The 16,807-nt window shown below is 38.8% G+C and overlaps 2 protein-coding genes and 1 long non-coding RNA gene across 3 annotated transcripts; 2 read left to right on the top strand and 1 right to left on the bottom strand.

Annotated features, from left to right (window-relative positions):
• Positions 1-2,722: 2,722 nt before the first annotated feature.
• On the top strand, positions 2,723-3,823 carry LOC134263152 (uncharacterized). The gene has a single exon (XM_062745463.1). The coding sequence runs from the start codon at positions 2,723-2,725 to the stop codon at positions 3,821-3,823; it is 1,101 nt and encodes a 366-aa protein (XP_062601447.1).
• Positions 3,824-7,327: 3,504 nt separating this feature from the next.
• LOC134263151 (uncharacterized protein F54H12.2-like) lies at positions 7,328-9,497 on the top strand. The gene is made up of 2 exons (XM_062745462.1): positions 7,328-7,726; positions 8,085-9,497. The coding sequence occupies exons 1-2, from the start codon at positions 7,328-7,330 to the stop codon at positions 9,495-9,497; spliced, it is 1,812 nt and encodes a 603-aa protein (XP_062601446.1).
• A 3,443-nt stretch (positions 9,498-12,940) lies between these two features.
• LOC134263150 (uncharacterized) lies at positions 12,941-13,726 on the bottom strand. The gene is made up of 2 exons (XR_009991194.1): positions 13,388-13,726; positions 12,941-13,042 (listed from the first exon to the last, which is right to left on the bottom strand). It is a non-coding gene; the product is annotated as an uncharacterized LOC134263150 (long non-coding RNA).
• Between the last annotated feature and the right edge of the window lie 3,081 nt (positions 13,727-16,807).

Raw genomic sequence — 16,807 nt, 5'->3', positions numbered from 1 at the left:
TTCCAGAAGACGACGAGAAATTAGTAGCCAATTTGAGTGTGCCCCATTTACTCATTTTTGACGACATGATGGGAGGAAAAGCCATCGAATCTATTGTGGATTGGTTTACCCGTAAAGCGCATCATCGGAATACCAGTGTGATTTACATCACTCAGAATTTATTTGATCGAGCCGCTTCTCATCGCACCATTAGTTTGAATGCTCATTATTTAGTCTTATTCAAAAATCCCAGAGACAAATCTCAGATCAGTGTGTTGAGTCGTCAGCTAGCTTTACCTCATTTGATGTCTGCTTATCAAGAAGCCACCCAGATACCTCACGGATATCTTCTCGTGGACTTGAGTCCCCAGACCCCAGACCAATACCGATTGAGAAGTCGAATGTTTGAAATGTTGACTGTACACATGCCTCAAGAGTATAAATAAAAGTGTTTCACACTCTTCTGAGTCATTGTTCATTTCAATCTCATCATGGCTCCATCAGCCAAGAGTAAATTAGTGAGAACCTTACGACGTTTACAGCGGGAACGAGATCCCGAGAAGCGAGCCCATTTAATCGAATTAGGGCGTAAAGCCTTATTGAATTGGTTTGCCATGGGAGCTCGCAATTTAATGAAAGGGGTCTTACCTATCAATAAACAGACCCAAAAGTTTATTAATAATCATCGTCAAGATTTAAGAATCATTGCCGATCAATCGGCCAGTGATCAAGACAGAAAAACAGCTATTTTAAAACGCGGAGGTGCTGGATTTCTAGGTGGAGTCATCATTCGTCATTTATTCAAATGGAATAGTCCTAAAAAACGGCGGGTTCGTCGTTTAAAGAGTGTAGTGGTAAGAGTCGATAATAAGAAACAAAGAGTGTTTCCGGATTGGATGGTCCGTGTCGGAGGAGCAGCTCAAAAGAGCAGAAAAAAGAAGAAGAGAAAAGCCCCTCCCAAGAAGAAAAAAGCCCCTCCCAAGAAAACAGCGAAAAGGCGAAAATCTGCTCCTCAAACTCTAGCTCAACGTAAAGCCATGCCCGAAAGTTTAAAAAACGAAATCAATCAGTATTATAAGGAACAAAGACAAAAGACCATAGGAGAATTGCTCAAGAAACAAGCAGAACTGAGAATGGATCGTGCTATGGGACCCATAGGCAGTCAAAGAGCCAGCGATTTAGAAGTGTTTCCTCGAGTGAATGTGGGCATTCCCTCCTCCTCCTCTTCCCCTGGAATTAAAGTTCCCATTCATGTCCCTAAAATCACACGTTTTCAACCCTTGACGGCCTCCACCCCTCAACTACCTAAAGGCCTGAGATATAAATGTCGATATTGTGGAAAAATTTATGTCAGGGAGAAAGCGAGAGATAAACACGAGAGCGACAAACACGGAGGGTATGCCCCTCCTTAAGAGAGACACTATAAAAGGGAGTGACATGAGAGACTTCTCTTCATTGTTTTCAAAGATGGCCAAGAAGAAAAAGGGATGTTGTACGCGATTAAGAGCGCATGCCCCTCTTTTAAGAGTGTTATCAGACCCTCACTATTCCTCGTCTTTAAAAACGGGGATTTTAAAACATTGTTCTGGAGATTGTATTCTGAAAATTTGTGAGATCGTCTACAACCTATTAAAAGGGGTGTTACCTCTCAATTCGGCTCAGAAACGAAAACTAGCTCCTAAGAAACACATCTTAAGGAGACTGGTCCGACCCCAATCCATACAGAAACGACGAGCTTTATTAGTACAACAAAAAGGAGGAGGTATTTTACCCCTTTTAATCTCAGCAGCACCTTTACTGTTGGATGCCGGACATTCTGTCTATAAAGCCATTAAAAAGAAGAGGAACAACAAGATACAAAAATGAGTCGTAAAATGGTGTTAGTACCTGAAGTTCTGTTGAATGAACTCAAAGGTAAACTCCCCAAACCTCCGGAATTTCAATCTACTCTGAGTATAGGTCAAGAATTGGACCAGATTACCAGACGTGAAGATTTAACTCCAGAAAAAGTGGCTTTATACGGTCAAGAACTTCATCGGTATAGGAATTATTTACAACAAGCGAGAGAGCCAACGACTACCAAAAAAACCCCTGCACCCTTAGCCCCAGCAGCACCAGCAGCCCCAGCCCCCGCAGCAGCAGCAGCTCCAGCAGCAGTAGCAGCACCACTAGCAGCCTCAGACCCCGAGATCGATCAACAAATCATTCAAAGTGTGAATAAACCCATGCAAAGGAAAGCTGAATTATTATTAAATCATTTAAAGAAAACCAACGTCTTGACTTGGGATAAAGACGGAGAAATCAGTTATCGAGGTCAAAAAGTGCCCGATTCTAACATTGTGGATATAATGGCCGAAAACATGAGAACCAGATCCTTGAAAAATCGTCCGGTGCCTAAAGGATTAGATGAATTTGCTCAAGCTTTAAAAGAGACCCGTACTCCCATGACTTACTTGCAAAATCGAGACCTTATAAAAGCCATGCAGAAACCAGGAAAAATCAGTACTCCTAAAGGGGCTTTGAGTGACGACGACGACGAAGAGGAAGAGAGCGGATTTCAGGATGCTTCCTCTTCTTTTTTGACCCCTATTAGTCGACCTGTAGAGGCAAGATCAAGGGTGTTAAAAAAATTCACACCTAAATATAGTCCCTATCGAGCCCAAAAGCAATTAAAAGCCCAAGAAGAAGAAGCCAATAAGAAATTAGAACAAATCGAGGAAAATTGGCTATCATTGCCTAAGAAATGAAGAAGAAGAAGAAGAAGGGAGTAGAAGACATTTTAACAGAGATTTATTACGATCCTAAGAGAGGGTATGGAGGCATACAGACTTTGTATCGTCAGGTCAAAAGTCTGGGACATAAGATTTCTTTAAACACCATACGAGAATGGTTAAAAGAGCAAGATACCTATACCTTACATAAACCCATTCACCGAAAATTCCGGAGACAACAGACCAGAGTGACGGATATAGACGAACAATGGCAATTAGATTTAGCGGATGTGTCCAGTTTAAAGAAACATAATGACGGTTATACCTTTTTATTGTGTGCCATTGACGTCTTATCTAAATATGCATGGGTGGTGCCTTTAAAACAGAAAACGGGGAAAGAAATGATTCGAGGATTACAAGAGATTTTCCGACAAGACGGTCGACGTCCCGTCCGCATTCAATCGGATCAAGGCAAAGAATTTACCAATCGAGAATTCTTACAGGCGTTTAAATCCATTCATTTCTTTACCACTCGCAATACGGACACCAAAGCCAGTATCGTGGAACGATTTCAGAGAACCCTCAAAGCACGCATGTGGCGATATTTCACTCGGAATAAAACCAGACGGTATTTAGAGATCTTACCGGATTTAGTGTATGCTTACAATCATACCTATCATCGCAGTATCCAAAGAACCCCAGCTCAAGTGAAGCCCTCGAATGTGTTAAAAGTCTGGAAAACTTTATATGGGGAAGAATCATCACCTAAACCAAAACCCCCCAAGTTTAAAACAGGAGATAAAGTGCGCATCAGTAAAGCTAAACGCACTTTTGAAAAAGGATATTTACCGAACTGGACCACGGAAATATTTACCATTGCTCGACGAGTCCCCGGTCGGTATCCTTACGTGTATCGAGTACAAGATTACAACCAAGAGGAATTAGAAGGGACTTTTTACGAGAAAGAATTACAACAGATCATTAAAAAAGACGACGTGTACGAAGTAGAGGAAATCTTGGGGTATAAAAAGCGACGAGTCGGGAAGAAAATCATTCAAGAAGTCAAAGTCCGGTGGAAAGGATATCCCCCTAGTTTCGATTCATGGATTCCCCAAACGGATCTCATCAAATAACACCTCATTGGAAATGTGGAGAGAATATTCCTCGAGAAGAAATTGTGTATTTTGCACAATTATTCATTTGTATTTCCCTCATCATCACCAGTGTGGTCATGTTAGCTTTACACGATTCTAATCGAGAATATTGGATGGTCTGTGTGAGTTCTTCGGTGGGTTACATCATGCCTAGTCCTACCATGATACATCATACCCCAAGGGTCAAGAAGACCAATTCACCCAGTTAATCCCGGAATCTAAAAATAGATACACCCCTCTATATAAAAAGGAGACACCATAACCTTAAGAGGATCATTTCTGATCTGAGTGAGGGACAGAGCACACACATCATGGATTTTTTAAGCTCAGAGTATCGTTGGAAAATAGTAGAACCTGAAGGGACTAGTCACAAAGGAGAATGGATGAGAAACAAAGAGACATGTATTCAAGATTTCTTTGATAAGAATCCAGGACAAACAGGTCTCAATGAAATCTACCTGTATAAGAGATTCAAGTTACAGGATCGCCAAAGAAGCAAACACATGGTCTTATTAGGACCCAGTTCACCTAAATATGAAGAATTTAAATGGAAAGTCAATTACGTCTTGGCTCACCGAAGAGAAGGACCCGAGAAGACTTGGATTCAAGGAAAATGGATGAAAAAAGCTGGAGATTGTATAAAAGACTATGGCAAGAAAGTGATCCTAAAAGGATACGATATCATGGACTGTGCTTGTGAAACAGACTATTTGTACATGAGGAGACCTTTTCCCATACAAAAAGAACTGAACAGAAGTTTTGAATGTTTGTTATTATGATGTTCTTGTTCTTGTTGTTGTTATGAATAAAAAAAAAATAAAAATAAAAAACCAAAAAAATTCTAGTGTTGTTAGTTATTTTTTTCCCCTATATACACACATACAACTAAACGCTCTATATACACATAACAGAGCGCTCTCTATACACTAGCTTTGTCATGATGACGTCACAATCACGGATTTGAATCGCTGCCAAGTAATACCTGTGTAGTCAGCATAAAAAACGTAGGTCTATCGTATTGATGCACACGCCCCCTAATTTTTTGCACACGGTCCTTACAGGTATAAAAGCCCAGGTAAAAAGTGCACACGGCTCACAGCAGGTATATAAAGCGGAGCTGGGAGTACCCTGCACTCATTATTTAGCCATCATGTCTTTTGTGTGGAGAATTATCTATTGGATTGATGTAGAAAAAACAATATGCTATCACTGCAATGAGAAGACGAAAGAGATACATAAATACGTCGGCTACAACGATGCGGGAGAAGTTGTTGATTGGTACTGGGGATGTAGTAAATGTAGAGAACCTATGCCACACTGGATGGTAGATGACCCCCCTTCCATGGAGACTTGTGGTTGTAGCTGGTGCCTGAAATATTTCATCTGGAAGAAAGGAATTGAGAACATACCGCCTCCCCGATGGGTGAAAATGACCAGGAACAGACCTTTGAAAGAATGTATGATGTGCTACCAGGAAAAGACTCGAGGAAAATGGAAATGCGGACAATGCCGGCAATATCCGTGTTGTGAAAAGTGTGTGAAGAAACTCTTTGAGACTTCCTACAAGAAATGCCCCTTATGCCGATATGAAGGACAATAAAATTCTTTTTTTTTTTTTTTTTTTTTTGAATAAAAAATTTGTGTTTAAAAATTCTTTGTTGTTTTGTTGTTTATTTTAAAAATAAAATTTAACTTAAAAAATAAAAAAAAATAAAATAGATGAAAGGTTTTATCAAGAGGTATATAACAAACCCTCTCTCATTCTGAAAAAGGACACTGAACAAGTCAGACGTGTATTTTGTTTCAAAGATGCAGTATCGTTGGTATTGTGAGAGTCCCATTAGTCAGTGTATGTACATGCAAGGAGGGTGGATGAAAACTAAAATAGGAGCCATCATGGATTTCTTTGAAAATCATCCAGGATATTACCTGGAGAATGTGTGGTTGGAAAAAAGAATGAAAATTCCCTATCCTCTAACAGGATCTAGAGTGAGGGTGAAAATCAACCAACATTATCAGCAATTCAAATGGGTTACTTGTACTCAAAGGAATCGACTGACACCCATCAACACCATTCAGAATGAAAGTTCATGGTACTCGGACATTGGAGATTGTCTGAAATATTATTTCAAGATGGAGAAAAAAGGACTGATGTTTCCACCTCATTATTGTCCTACTGAGTACTTGTATTGTCGCATCCCCTTTTCCCAGATTAAAGACTCGGTGGAAAAGAAAGGACATTTGTTGACTCGAGTGATTGAGGACAGATCATCATCAGAAGAAGAAGAAATAGATGTGTAAATTTTTGAATAAATGTTTTGAATTTTTAAAAAAAAAGTGTTGTTATAAATACAAAGGTCTTAAGGTCTAGAGTCTCAGTCTTAGATTGAACATGGCCGAGAGCAGTGGGTTTTACATGACTTTACCCAGTGATGGGTCTATGGCCTCTTTTTCTAGCAATACGACTGCTCAATTTAAAACCTTATTACCACAATCCCTAGATTTAACAGACGGAGAATGGGAAGTGGCTTTAACAGAAATGATGTATCCCAATTCATTGAAAAACATTACAGAAAAGGAGGCTTATTTTGACATATCAAAAACCCAAATGTTTATGGCAGATTTAAAATGAAAACCTTAGACCCAATGCCATTACGTCAATGTCCTGTACTGCTCGATTGGGCTCATACTAAACGGCCTGCACTCATTGAACTAGATAGCAAGATGGAAATTAGACGAATTCACTTCAGACCCGGGCCTTACACTCACCCCAAGGCCTTAACAGAGGAAATAAGTCTAGGACTAGAGAGATCATTGAAAAAAATATGGAAAACCCTTGGTGATGGAAATGAAGAAAAATCTATGAAATTAGTATATTACGAGACCTATGATCGAGTGATGTATCAAATTAATGCAAAAATGCTTAGTCCCTTATGCATTCGTTTCCCCACATCCCTAGCTTATAAGCTAGGCATGGACGGTCAGAAGGTCATTCTTCAGAACGATACAGAAAACATGACCAAATGGATCAACATTAGTTACTTGGGAAACAGTACTGTGGATTTATATGAAAATCTGAAATCCATGTATGTCTATTGTGACCTGATTCAACCCCAGACGGTAGGCTCCAATGCCTTGAAACTCTTAAGAGTGGTGCCTTGTACATTTCATTTGGAGGATTCAAAACAAGCCAAATGGGAACCCATTCGAGCGGAATATTTGAAACTAAGTAAAAAACATTTCGATACCATTGAGATTCACATCATGACTCCTTTAGGGACTCCCATGCCCTTTGTAAGTGGTAAATCAGTGGTGAAACTTCATTTCAGAAAAGTATACTGAGATGAATGTACCGTTATTGTGTTCCATCTTATTGGGCGTGGTGGCTTGCCTGGTCTGCTGTCTGTATTGTATTCAGCCGTAAAGGGTATAAAAGGAAGTCCCCCGAGGATATAAAGGTCAGTTGAACAAGAGACATGAACCATGCAGTATCATCCCGGATTACTGAGACAAAGAGGACACAGTTGGACTTATCATAAAGGTTTATTACGTCAAAAAGGCGGAGCAGTAGGTTCTATCATCTCTGGATTGGTGGGAGCCCTTCCCTTGGATAATTTTTCACCCGGACTTCCTGCTACACAATTACTCAAATTGGGTAGGCTTTTAACTCACATGAAACCTCAAAAAGGAGGAAATTTTTTAAACTTCCTCTCGGCAGCAGTCCCTAACATACCCCTACCAGGCACAGACTCAGGTTTGACTCTCAAAAACGCGGCCGAGTTAGCCATGGGGTTACAAAAAGGTCGAGGATTTGTCAAAGATTTACTCCAACATGGGAAACAACAAGCCCTCATGGCCGGAGTGAAGATAGGCAGGGATGTAGTGGGAAAAAGAAAAAACATCCGAAATGCTCTTTTAACCCACGGACTCAATGCGGCCAAAAATACAGGTCTATTTGCTTTCAATCGAGGAGTCTCTTTACCCTTTAGAAAGAAGAAGAAAAAAGGACAAACAGGTCAAGGAAGAAGAAGAAGAAAAAGAAGAAAGCAGACAGGGAGAGGAAGAGTCCTGTTAGCCCGAGGGGGTCCTAAGAGAAAAAGGAAAAAACAAGGAGGAATTCCTAAAAGAAAACGTCCTTTAGATGTGTTTGACTGAGAGAGAGAGAGTATAAATAGGACAGTCCAGGGAACAGAAGGTTCATTTGTGAAAACTGAATCCTAGTAGACACATCATGTTACAGCCCGATTCCTGTGCGTGTGGGATGAACAATTTAGAATTGTTTCAAGTCCCTCCGACTAATATTGCTTTAGAAGACTCGAAATGGGAAGAATATTACCCCATTTCCAGTACTTTAGATTCTGACACCGCTCCCATCGAATTTGAAATTAAAGGACAAGGAGATCACTATCTGGATTTATCTCAAACTTATGTTCAAATGGTATGTAAATTTACCAAAGACGATGGAAGTAATCTGACTGGGGCGAACAGCACTTCCAGTCCCGTGAATAATATCTTACATTCCATGTTTACGGAAATCGATGTCAGTCTGAATGGCAAAATAGTGACTCCAGGGACGGATACCTATCCTTACAAAGCTTATCTGGAGAAATTATTGTCTTACCGACCCAGAACTTTAAAGACACAGACGAGGGCCTGTAGTCTGTGGGAAAAAGATACGGCAGGACATATGGACGAAGTGGGGATAGAGGCTCTTGGTGTAGCTCAAAATAAAACCTTTGATGTAACTCCGGGTGCAAATGGTGGGGCCGACACGGTGACCATTAACGAACCCATCCTCACAGCGTTACCGGCCAATTCTAAAAACGAAGGATTCCGAAAAAGACACCAAGCTATTGCTGACAGTAAGAAAATCAGTTTGCTGGATACTTTACATTTGGATTTGTTTCAACAAGATCGATTTCTACCCAATGGAGTGGACGTCCGTTTGCGATTTAATCGAGCTAGACCCTCTTTCTACATGATGATCAAAGGAGGAAGTACAGGAAAAGTGAAAATATTGAGTATGATCTTGTGGGTGAGAAAAGTCAAACCCACAGCAGTCATGATGAATACCATTAATCAGAGTTTGAATACCCACAGAGCCAAATATCCCTTGAGAAGAGTGGAAGTGAAAACCTTTACCATCCCCATAGGGACCCAGTCTAAGATTACGGATCATCTGTTTCAAGGCCAGATGCCTAAACGTCTCATTTTAGGCTTTGTGGAGAATGCGGCCTTTAACGGAGATAAAACTAAAAATCCCTTTCATTTCCAAAACTTTGGGATCAAGAAATTAGATGTCAGTATCAACGGAGAGACCATGAGTACTCGTTGTTTTGAACCTCATTTCAACGACGATTTATATCTGAGATCATATCTCAGTCTGTATCAAGCTCTGGGGAAATTAGGAGAAGATTGGGCTCCGGACATCACCCTAGAAGAGTATAAAAGCGGCTACACTCTATGGGGCTGGGATTTCACTAAAGATCAAGAAGCGCAATCGGATAAATTCCACATCATAGAAACAGGAAATCTGAGAGTAGAAGTGCAGTTTACCAACAATACGGTTAACACCATCAATTGTGTGGTGTATGCAGAATTCGATAACCTATTAGAAATTAACAAACAGAGAGAAATGAGCATTGATTACTAAAAAATGGATACGGGACAATTGAGAGAAGTCTTATCCAGAGAATTCAAGAGTTCTTTTGGAGGCGTGTATCCTGTAGATTTATTACCGGATCAATTAAGACCTGGAGAAAAAGCTGTCGTGGTCAATACGGATCCTCAAGATCGACCTGGAGAACATTGGGTGTGTCTATATGTGAGCAATCCTGTGGTGGAATATTTCGATTCTTATGGATTTCCTCCCTTACAAAAAGAAATTCAAGATTTTATCCAGCGTCATGCTCAACAATGGATTTATAATCCGTATCGCTATCAAGACTGGAATACCGATGTGTGTGGACAATATTGCGTGTATTATTTACATCAAAGAGACAAGAAAAGAAAGAAAACCGACGAGTGGCTATTCCCCTTTGACCAGAGTACGGCTTTACAAAGGGACAGATACGTAGCGAATTGGTTTAAAAACACTTATCATAAATTACCTACGGGTCATGGACAAAAGTGTCAATGTTTTTATCAAAATGTATTGTAAATACGTTGTTTGTTGTTGTTGTTTGTTGTTTGTTTGTTGTTGTTACAAATAAAGAATGAAAAAAATCAAAAATCTGTGTTCTTTGTTTTGTCTTTTGTTAGTGTTTTCAGAAAAAAATCCAGTTTGAACTGGTTAGGCTAGACTGAGCTTTTGACTGTGAAGCGTGACGTCATAATCTTGAATTGCTGCCAAGTAATACCTATGTAGTCAGCATAAAAAAAATGTAGGTCAAACGTATGTTTTGCACACGGCCCTTATCTTTCAAGGTGAGGGGGTATAAAAACAAGGTGTTAAAGACGATCCTCCTCAGTTGGTGGGGCATGTGGTTGAGTAAACGACAGTTTGGCAAGCGAATTCCTAGAATATTAGAAGACATGGAGATGGATAAAGATAAATTTGCCTTATTAGAAAAGAGAATGACGGAACCTATGGAGGGGGATCACGAAGCTCCTCAAACAAAAAGAAGAATAGAGTTGAAAACCCTGGATCCGGAACCTAAGAATGAATATATACCCCTGCATGAGCCTATCAATGATCCTAAATTTCCAGACAGATTTTACAGGACAGCCATTAATTGGACTTTCACCATTAAAGAGCCCAAAGAAGAAGAAGATATAGACATGTTTCTGAGCAACCAAGATGATTTCTTCTTTGGTTTCCAGTATTTGATTATACAAAAGGAAAGACATCCCTGGACAGGAGAACTGCATCAAATCAGGGGATTCATTCAAATGAAGGAACCAGAAGGAGGACTGACTATGTGCAGACTTCATATCACTGCTGATTTTGCCATGTCTCACAGTACTCCAGAATTGGAAAGTATGTTTTACAAGCAAGGAGGTGACTATGAAGAATATGGTGTTCTGAAACCTGAGGAGAGAAATAAGGAATTGGAGCCCAGAGATTGGATAGAATGGGAAATAGGAGCTTGGAAGAAACCTGAAGCTATTGAAGCCAGAGAAGCCAGGAAGAAAAAGTTCTTAAAGAATGTGAGCTGGTCAAGATGTGAATAAAAAAAAAAAAAAAAAAAGATTTGAACTGTTATTTATTGTTAGATCTCAATAAAAAAAGAAAAGAAAAAAAAAATTGTGGGTTTTTTGTCATTTTTAAAAAATAGGTTATCTCCCTTTAACCATAGATTTTTTTTTTCAAAACACAAAACAAAAAAGTGTTGAGGGTTTTTTAAAGATTGGTAAAAAATAAATACAATTTAAAAAAAAAAGTATAAATAGTAAACATGGTATAAAACACACCTCAGTTGTGGACTGGCTTCATTATGGGTAACACCTCCAGTAAAGAAATGAGTGTTTCAGAACACTAGATTAAAGGAAACTGAATGGCTACTTATACAGGAGGGAGGAAAAGATATCATACCACCTCCCTTGATGGTAGAACATCCTGCAGTATTTATACCACCTCCCTTGATGGAAGAACATCCTGTAGAATATAAACCTCAGGAGGAGGAAAAAGAAAACATAAGACCAAACAACAAACTCTTGGAGGATATTAAGGCTCATTATCAAAACAAACAGAAAGAAAATACAGGCAATGGATATATTGCTTACTTAAAACAAGACAGAGGTAGAATAGCCAATAATTGGATATTTAATTTAACTGGGTGCCGACAGGAAGATGTAGATCAAATCATTGGAAGTGATTATCAATACTTGATCTTACAAATAAGGTCTAAAAGAAAGGCATCCAGAAACTGGAAAACTTCATCATGTGAGAGGATTCATTCAAATGAAAAACAGGGTTCAAGGGAGATACATGTACAGAAAGATTCATAAATTAACCTGTTTTGAGATGTCTCACAGCACTCCAGAATTGGAAAGAACTTTTTATAGACAAGGTGACTATGAAGAATATGGAGTTCTAAAACCTGATGTGAGAAACAAAGAATTAGTTCCAAGAGATTGTAGATTTACCTGAATAAAAAAATAATCTTGTTTTATTGTGTTGTTGTTGTTGTTCTATAAAAACAAGGGTGTTTTAAAAAATAGATTCATTTTACATCATGAGTCTCCAGGAGATACAAGGTGATTTACTCAACTGTGAGGTAGAAGCTATTGTTCATCAATGTAATTGTTTAACTGTAAAAGCTCATGGATTGAGTCAAAGTATTGCAGAGAAATTCCCACAAGCTAATCTCTATGCCACTCGCAGACCTCTAGGGACTAGAAATTTAGCCGTAGAAGAAGATAGAGGAATTCCAGGCACTATTAAGGTGTTTACCTCACAAACCCCTGTGGTCATTTGTTTATTAGCTCAATGGGATTATGGAAAAGCAAGTCACCGACCTAAAAGAATTTCCACTTATCAGGATACCCCACAAAACAGAGAGCAATGGTTTCAAACCTGTTTACAAGAAATGGGGGAAAGTTTACCTTACCAGACTTATGCTTTTCCTTACAAGATTGGGTGTGGACTAGCCCAAGGAAATTGGATTCATTATAGACATTATATTGAACAATTTGTACACACTTATGAAAAACATGTGTACATTCTTCATCATCATCATTAATTGTGTGTTTTCATGTGATGTAAAATAAAGAAGAAAAAAAAGTACCTTTTTATCTGTCATACTCTAATGTCTGTTTTAAACAGGAGATGAAGGTCCACCGCAATCCCCATGCACTCATAAGCAGATCTCTGGTGGGGGGTCAGTAGAAACACTCAAGTAGTTTTTTTTTTCTTTTCCCCTGTGATATAATGTCAATATTTTAATGGAAAATTCAGAAATTTATCAGTAATTGGAGTCAAAACTTGCTATCTTTATGGTATTGATTTCCATTATCAGATTTTATTTTTTTTTTATCCATTTTAAAAATATAAACATTTAAATAATTATCTTAATAATAATAATTAAATAAATTAAAATGATATCTCATTGAAACTTTTTTTAGATTCAAGTTTTGTTTTTGTTTTTATGTTAGTTATTTCACTGTATATTTCCCAAAGGAAGACCAACAGCCAGGCTTCACTTCACTTAGAGAATGGATTGGTTAGGAACAAAACATATCTTCCAGGTTTGAGGACTGTATAGAAAAATAAAACCCATTTTTTGTTATTATGATTTAAATTACATGAGACAATGTCTCTTATAAATGTAATGCAAAAATAATATCTCTTATATATATGGATTCCTATACTCTAATTATATTAAATGTCATTTGTAAAATGTATTTTTTAAAGACAGATTTTATTTAGGATCGACTTTTAAATGATGACATGAATAGCAGGCCATACTTTAAGCACATGACAAAAACATTATCTCAAATTACACAGAAATGGGTTATTTAGCATAGCTGACATTAAACATATAGATGAGGGATAACATAATCACAATTATAAACAATGTGAAACAACTTTAAACGACCTACAAGGTAGATTACAAGCCTTTTTCACTGGGGTAAAATCTCGCCGAAATTCGCTATGGCCGCCGAACCCGAACCCGACTGTATAAAGATGAAGTCATAAAAATAACATAACACTGATGTAGTATTACATGATTTTTTTTTATTTTATTTCTTAAAAACTAACAATGCTTCTAACTGTCGAATTCTCCTCCGAAATCGTATTCGATCCGCTACTAGGGCCATCCAGGGACTTCTCCGGTCTTCGGGGGGTAATTCGTAGATTTGATTGAGGCTGGTATTAAAAGTCACGGATTTCCTAGCCTGTGTGAAATTTCCAGGTATTTCATTCCGTATTGAATACATACTTTCCATCGCATCTATGTCCTGCCACAGTAAAATCACTTTGCCCGCTTGGGGATGAGTCAGGAAACTGTAAGGCTTTCCGAAATAACGGGTCAGGTTCAGTCCGTACCATTTCTGGGGCAGAATTGTTTTCATATGTCGACATAGAAAATGTATGGTAGCTAGTCTCCCCATACGACCCCCCTGACTTGAATCGCTGCCAAGTATTTACCTGTGTAGTCAGCATAAAAAACGTAGGTCTATCGTATTTTTTTTTTTGCACACGGCCCCCCTCACAGGTGATGCAACAGGTATAAAAAGGTAGGTCAAAGGTGCACACGGCCCCCCTGACTTGAATCGCTGCCAAGTATTTACCTGTGTAGTCAGCATATTTTTTGCACACGGCCCTAAACAAACTTGACTCGCTGCCAAGTATTACCTGCGTAGTCAGCATAAAAACGTAGGTAAAACGTGCACTCGCCCCACAGCAGGTATATAAAGCAAAAAACTGTAAAATTTGACAATCAGTCTTGCTTGACACTTCGAACTTGACAGACGTGAAAAATAGTATGGCAGAAGCAATGATGAATACTCCACACAACCCCAGCTATGTGATACCTGAAGGGTATGTAGGAGCCCCCATGCCAGAGTCACAGGATGCAGTGGGATTAGATTTGGGTATGTATAATCTTCCAGCATATGCGAATAAAGAAGATATGGGCCTATTAAATACAACTCTGGCTGGGATTGTCAACATGCTGTCTGGTCTTGACAACAAGCTGACTGATCTGAAAAGTTACATCACTAAAATGAAAGGAGGAAGCACTTACCAGAAAAAACAAGGGGGATCAGGAGAAAAAAAGAAAACCAGACAGACGGATCCATGCTACATCTGCAAAGAGTTAGGGCATTGGGCCCCAGATTGTCCCCAAAAAAACAGGATTCGTGCTACAAGTGCGGGAAATCTGGTCATTGGGCTAATCAGTGTACAGAGAATGAGGAGGATCAACAATTGGTTAAAGAAATACAAAAACTGGAGAAAAAGCCTCAGGAACCCAAGAGGAAACTACCCCTGATGACCGATAAGGCCCAGAAGAAGAAAAAGTAAATTGTTGTATTTTTTTACTTGAATAAAATCTGTGTTCTTGTTTCTATTGTGTGTTATTGTTTTTTTTTCAGTTTTCGGAAAATCACTGTGAATGAGTGACGTCATAATCACATTTTTTGACTCGCTGCCAAAATCGTAGTAGCAGCGTTGTGAATCGTAGTAGCAGCGTATATAGTATAATGTAAACACAGTGTAAACACACCCCCGTATTATAGGGGGATATATGGGTTAGGGTTTGGGTTGTACTGAGTTGACCCAGCTATCCCCCACAGACCCCCTAATCTGCACTCTCTTCACCCAACTATCCCCCACAGGGGCTGCACTCCCTTGACCCGGCTATCCTCCCTCAGGGGCTGCACTCCCTTGACCCGGCTATCCCCCCAGGGGCTGCACTCGCTTGACCCGGCTATCCCCCCAGCCCCAAAAGTGCACTCAGTTGACCCGGCCATCTAGACCGTTTATACTACTTCCGGAAATTGGCGATTTATTTGGAAGGGTTTCCCTTTCAATTTATATGCACATTGGAGTACGTAGTCGAGGTCACGTTGATAAATAAACTTTGCGACAATTGGTCGATTCCTTTTGTTGTTTTTCTGCCCAAATCTATGTACAACTGTGAATTCGATGTCGTAATCAATGTCAAGCTCTTCGGCTAAAAAACCTCGTAATGTCTCCTCTGTGTTCTCTGGCATATTCTCGTGGATACCTGAGAAAATCAAGTTATATTTCATGGATCTGCATCTGAGATCAGTATTTGATCCGTTAGCTCTTCATTTTTTTCGATTAACTCCTCAATTTCGTTCTCTCTCTTAGATGCATAGTGTACAACTTTCGCCTCCATAGCGTCTAGCTTTATTTTCATATTCTGAAACTCATTTTCTGATTTGTCCACTTGCTCTTTTATCCCGTCAAAAACATTACTTATTCCCTGTAAGCTTTCATGAAACTCTGCGTTTGTTTGATTTATAGAACTTATTTCTCTCTCAATGGAATTTACTCTGTGTGAAAGCCTCACTACTTCTTCACACATTTCGTCGATTTTCTTGTTCCTTGTATCGATAACTGAGCTCATTTTATTGAGTCGATCGTTCAAGGAGACTCCCATATTTCTCACAAGCTCATATAATTTCTCTAAAGTTATTTCTTTCGATTCTTCACTTTCATATGATACAGCCCTAGCCTCTCCTAATATACTCACAGTTTCTTTTTCGGTCGACATTGTTGTTTACTAGTAGAAATGTTTGCTATAAATAGACGCCCCTGACTTGTAGAACGAGTTTTCTCAGCCCTATCGAACACGTACAATTGTTTGTTATCTTTGTTTACAGTAATTCAAGTCACATTTTTTACAAAACAGGAGTCAGTGTGATCAATTATTGCTATAAGTGCGATTAGAATACCTCTTTTCTTCGTTCTCTTGTCACAATATGGTAATTTAGCCCAAAATTTCTCTCTTCTATTTTAGTCCACCTTTGATACACGATAAAATAAATGCCGCATTTATTTTAATTCATATCGCCAAGCTGTATTGTAGATATAATTTTTAATTAATTTAAGAAATCAAAGCCTTAGATGGAGATAAGTAATTAAATACTTAATTTTTATGTATTTCCTCTTTCAGGAAAACGAACGCGATTTTTCTTTATCAATACTACGTCGTCTTTGAAGTTTCAAGCCTTTCAGTGTGTTTGGAAAAATGGGCAGGCGGGGTGGGTAGGGGCACAGGCACCTGAAGTATGGATAATACCCCCCCCCCTTTTTTTATAATGAAAAAAATGTAAGAGTGTATAATATCTCAAAAATATAAAATTTTCCCGTCAAACACATTTATATATCGTTATATGCAAACAGATTGTAATTTTTCTCACGTTTAAAGAATGGCCCTATTCGGTATAATAACTACATGTAGAGGTACTGTGAGCAATGAATTCACTAAATGATACCCCCGCCTCCCATATCGTTATAACTGATGACAAAGTCCATGTTTTGCCGTG

The sequence above is a fragment of the Saccostrea cucullata genome, unplaced genomic scaffold (genome assembly GCF_032062105.1).
Source record: "Saccostrea cucullata isolate Sc308-1 unplaced genomic scaffold, CSIRO_AGI_Scuc_v1 ctg11882, whole genome shotgun sequence".
Lineage (NCBI taxonomy): Eukaryota > Metazoa > Mollusca > Bivalvia > Ostreida > Ostreidae > Saccostrea > Saccostrea cuccullata.
This window is presented reverse-complemented; position numbering and strand designations above follow the sequence as displayed.

Bases quoted from the DNA above. Each gene is read 5' to 3' on its own strand.
- LOC134263152 (XM_062745463.1), top strand. From the start codon at position 2,723: ATGAAGAAGAAGAAGAAGAAGGGAGTAGAAGACATTTTAACAGAGATT.
- LOC134263151 (XM_062745462.1), top strand. From the start codon at position 7,328: ATGCAGTATCATCCCGGATTACTGAGACAAAGAGGACACAGTTGGACT. The intron at 7,727-8,084 runs GTGGGAAAAAGA...ATCATGTTACAG, and splicing joins TGAAGATAGGCAGGGATGTA to CCCGATTCCTGTGCGTGTGG.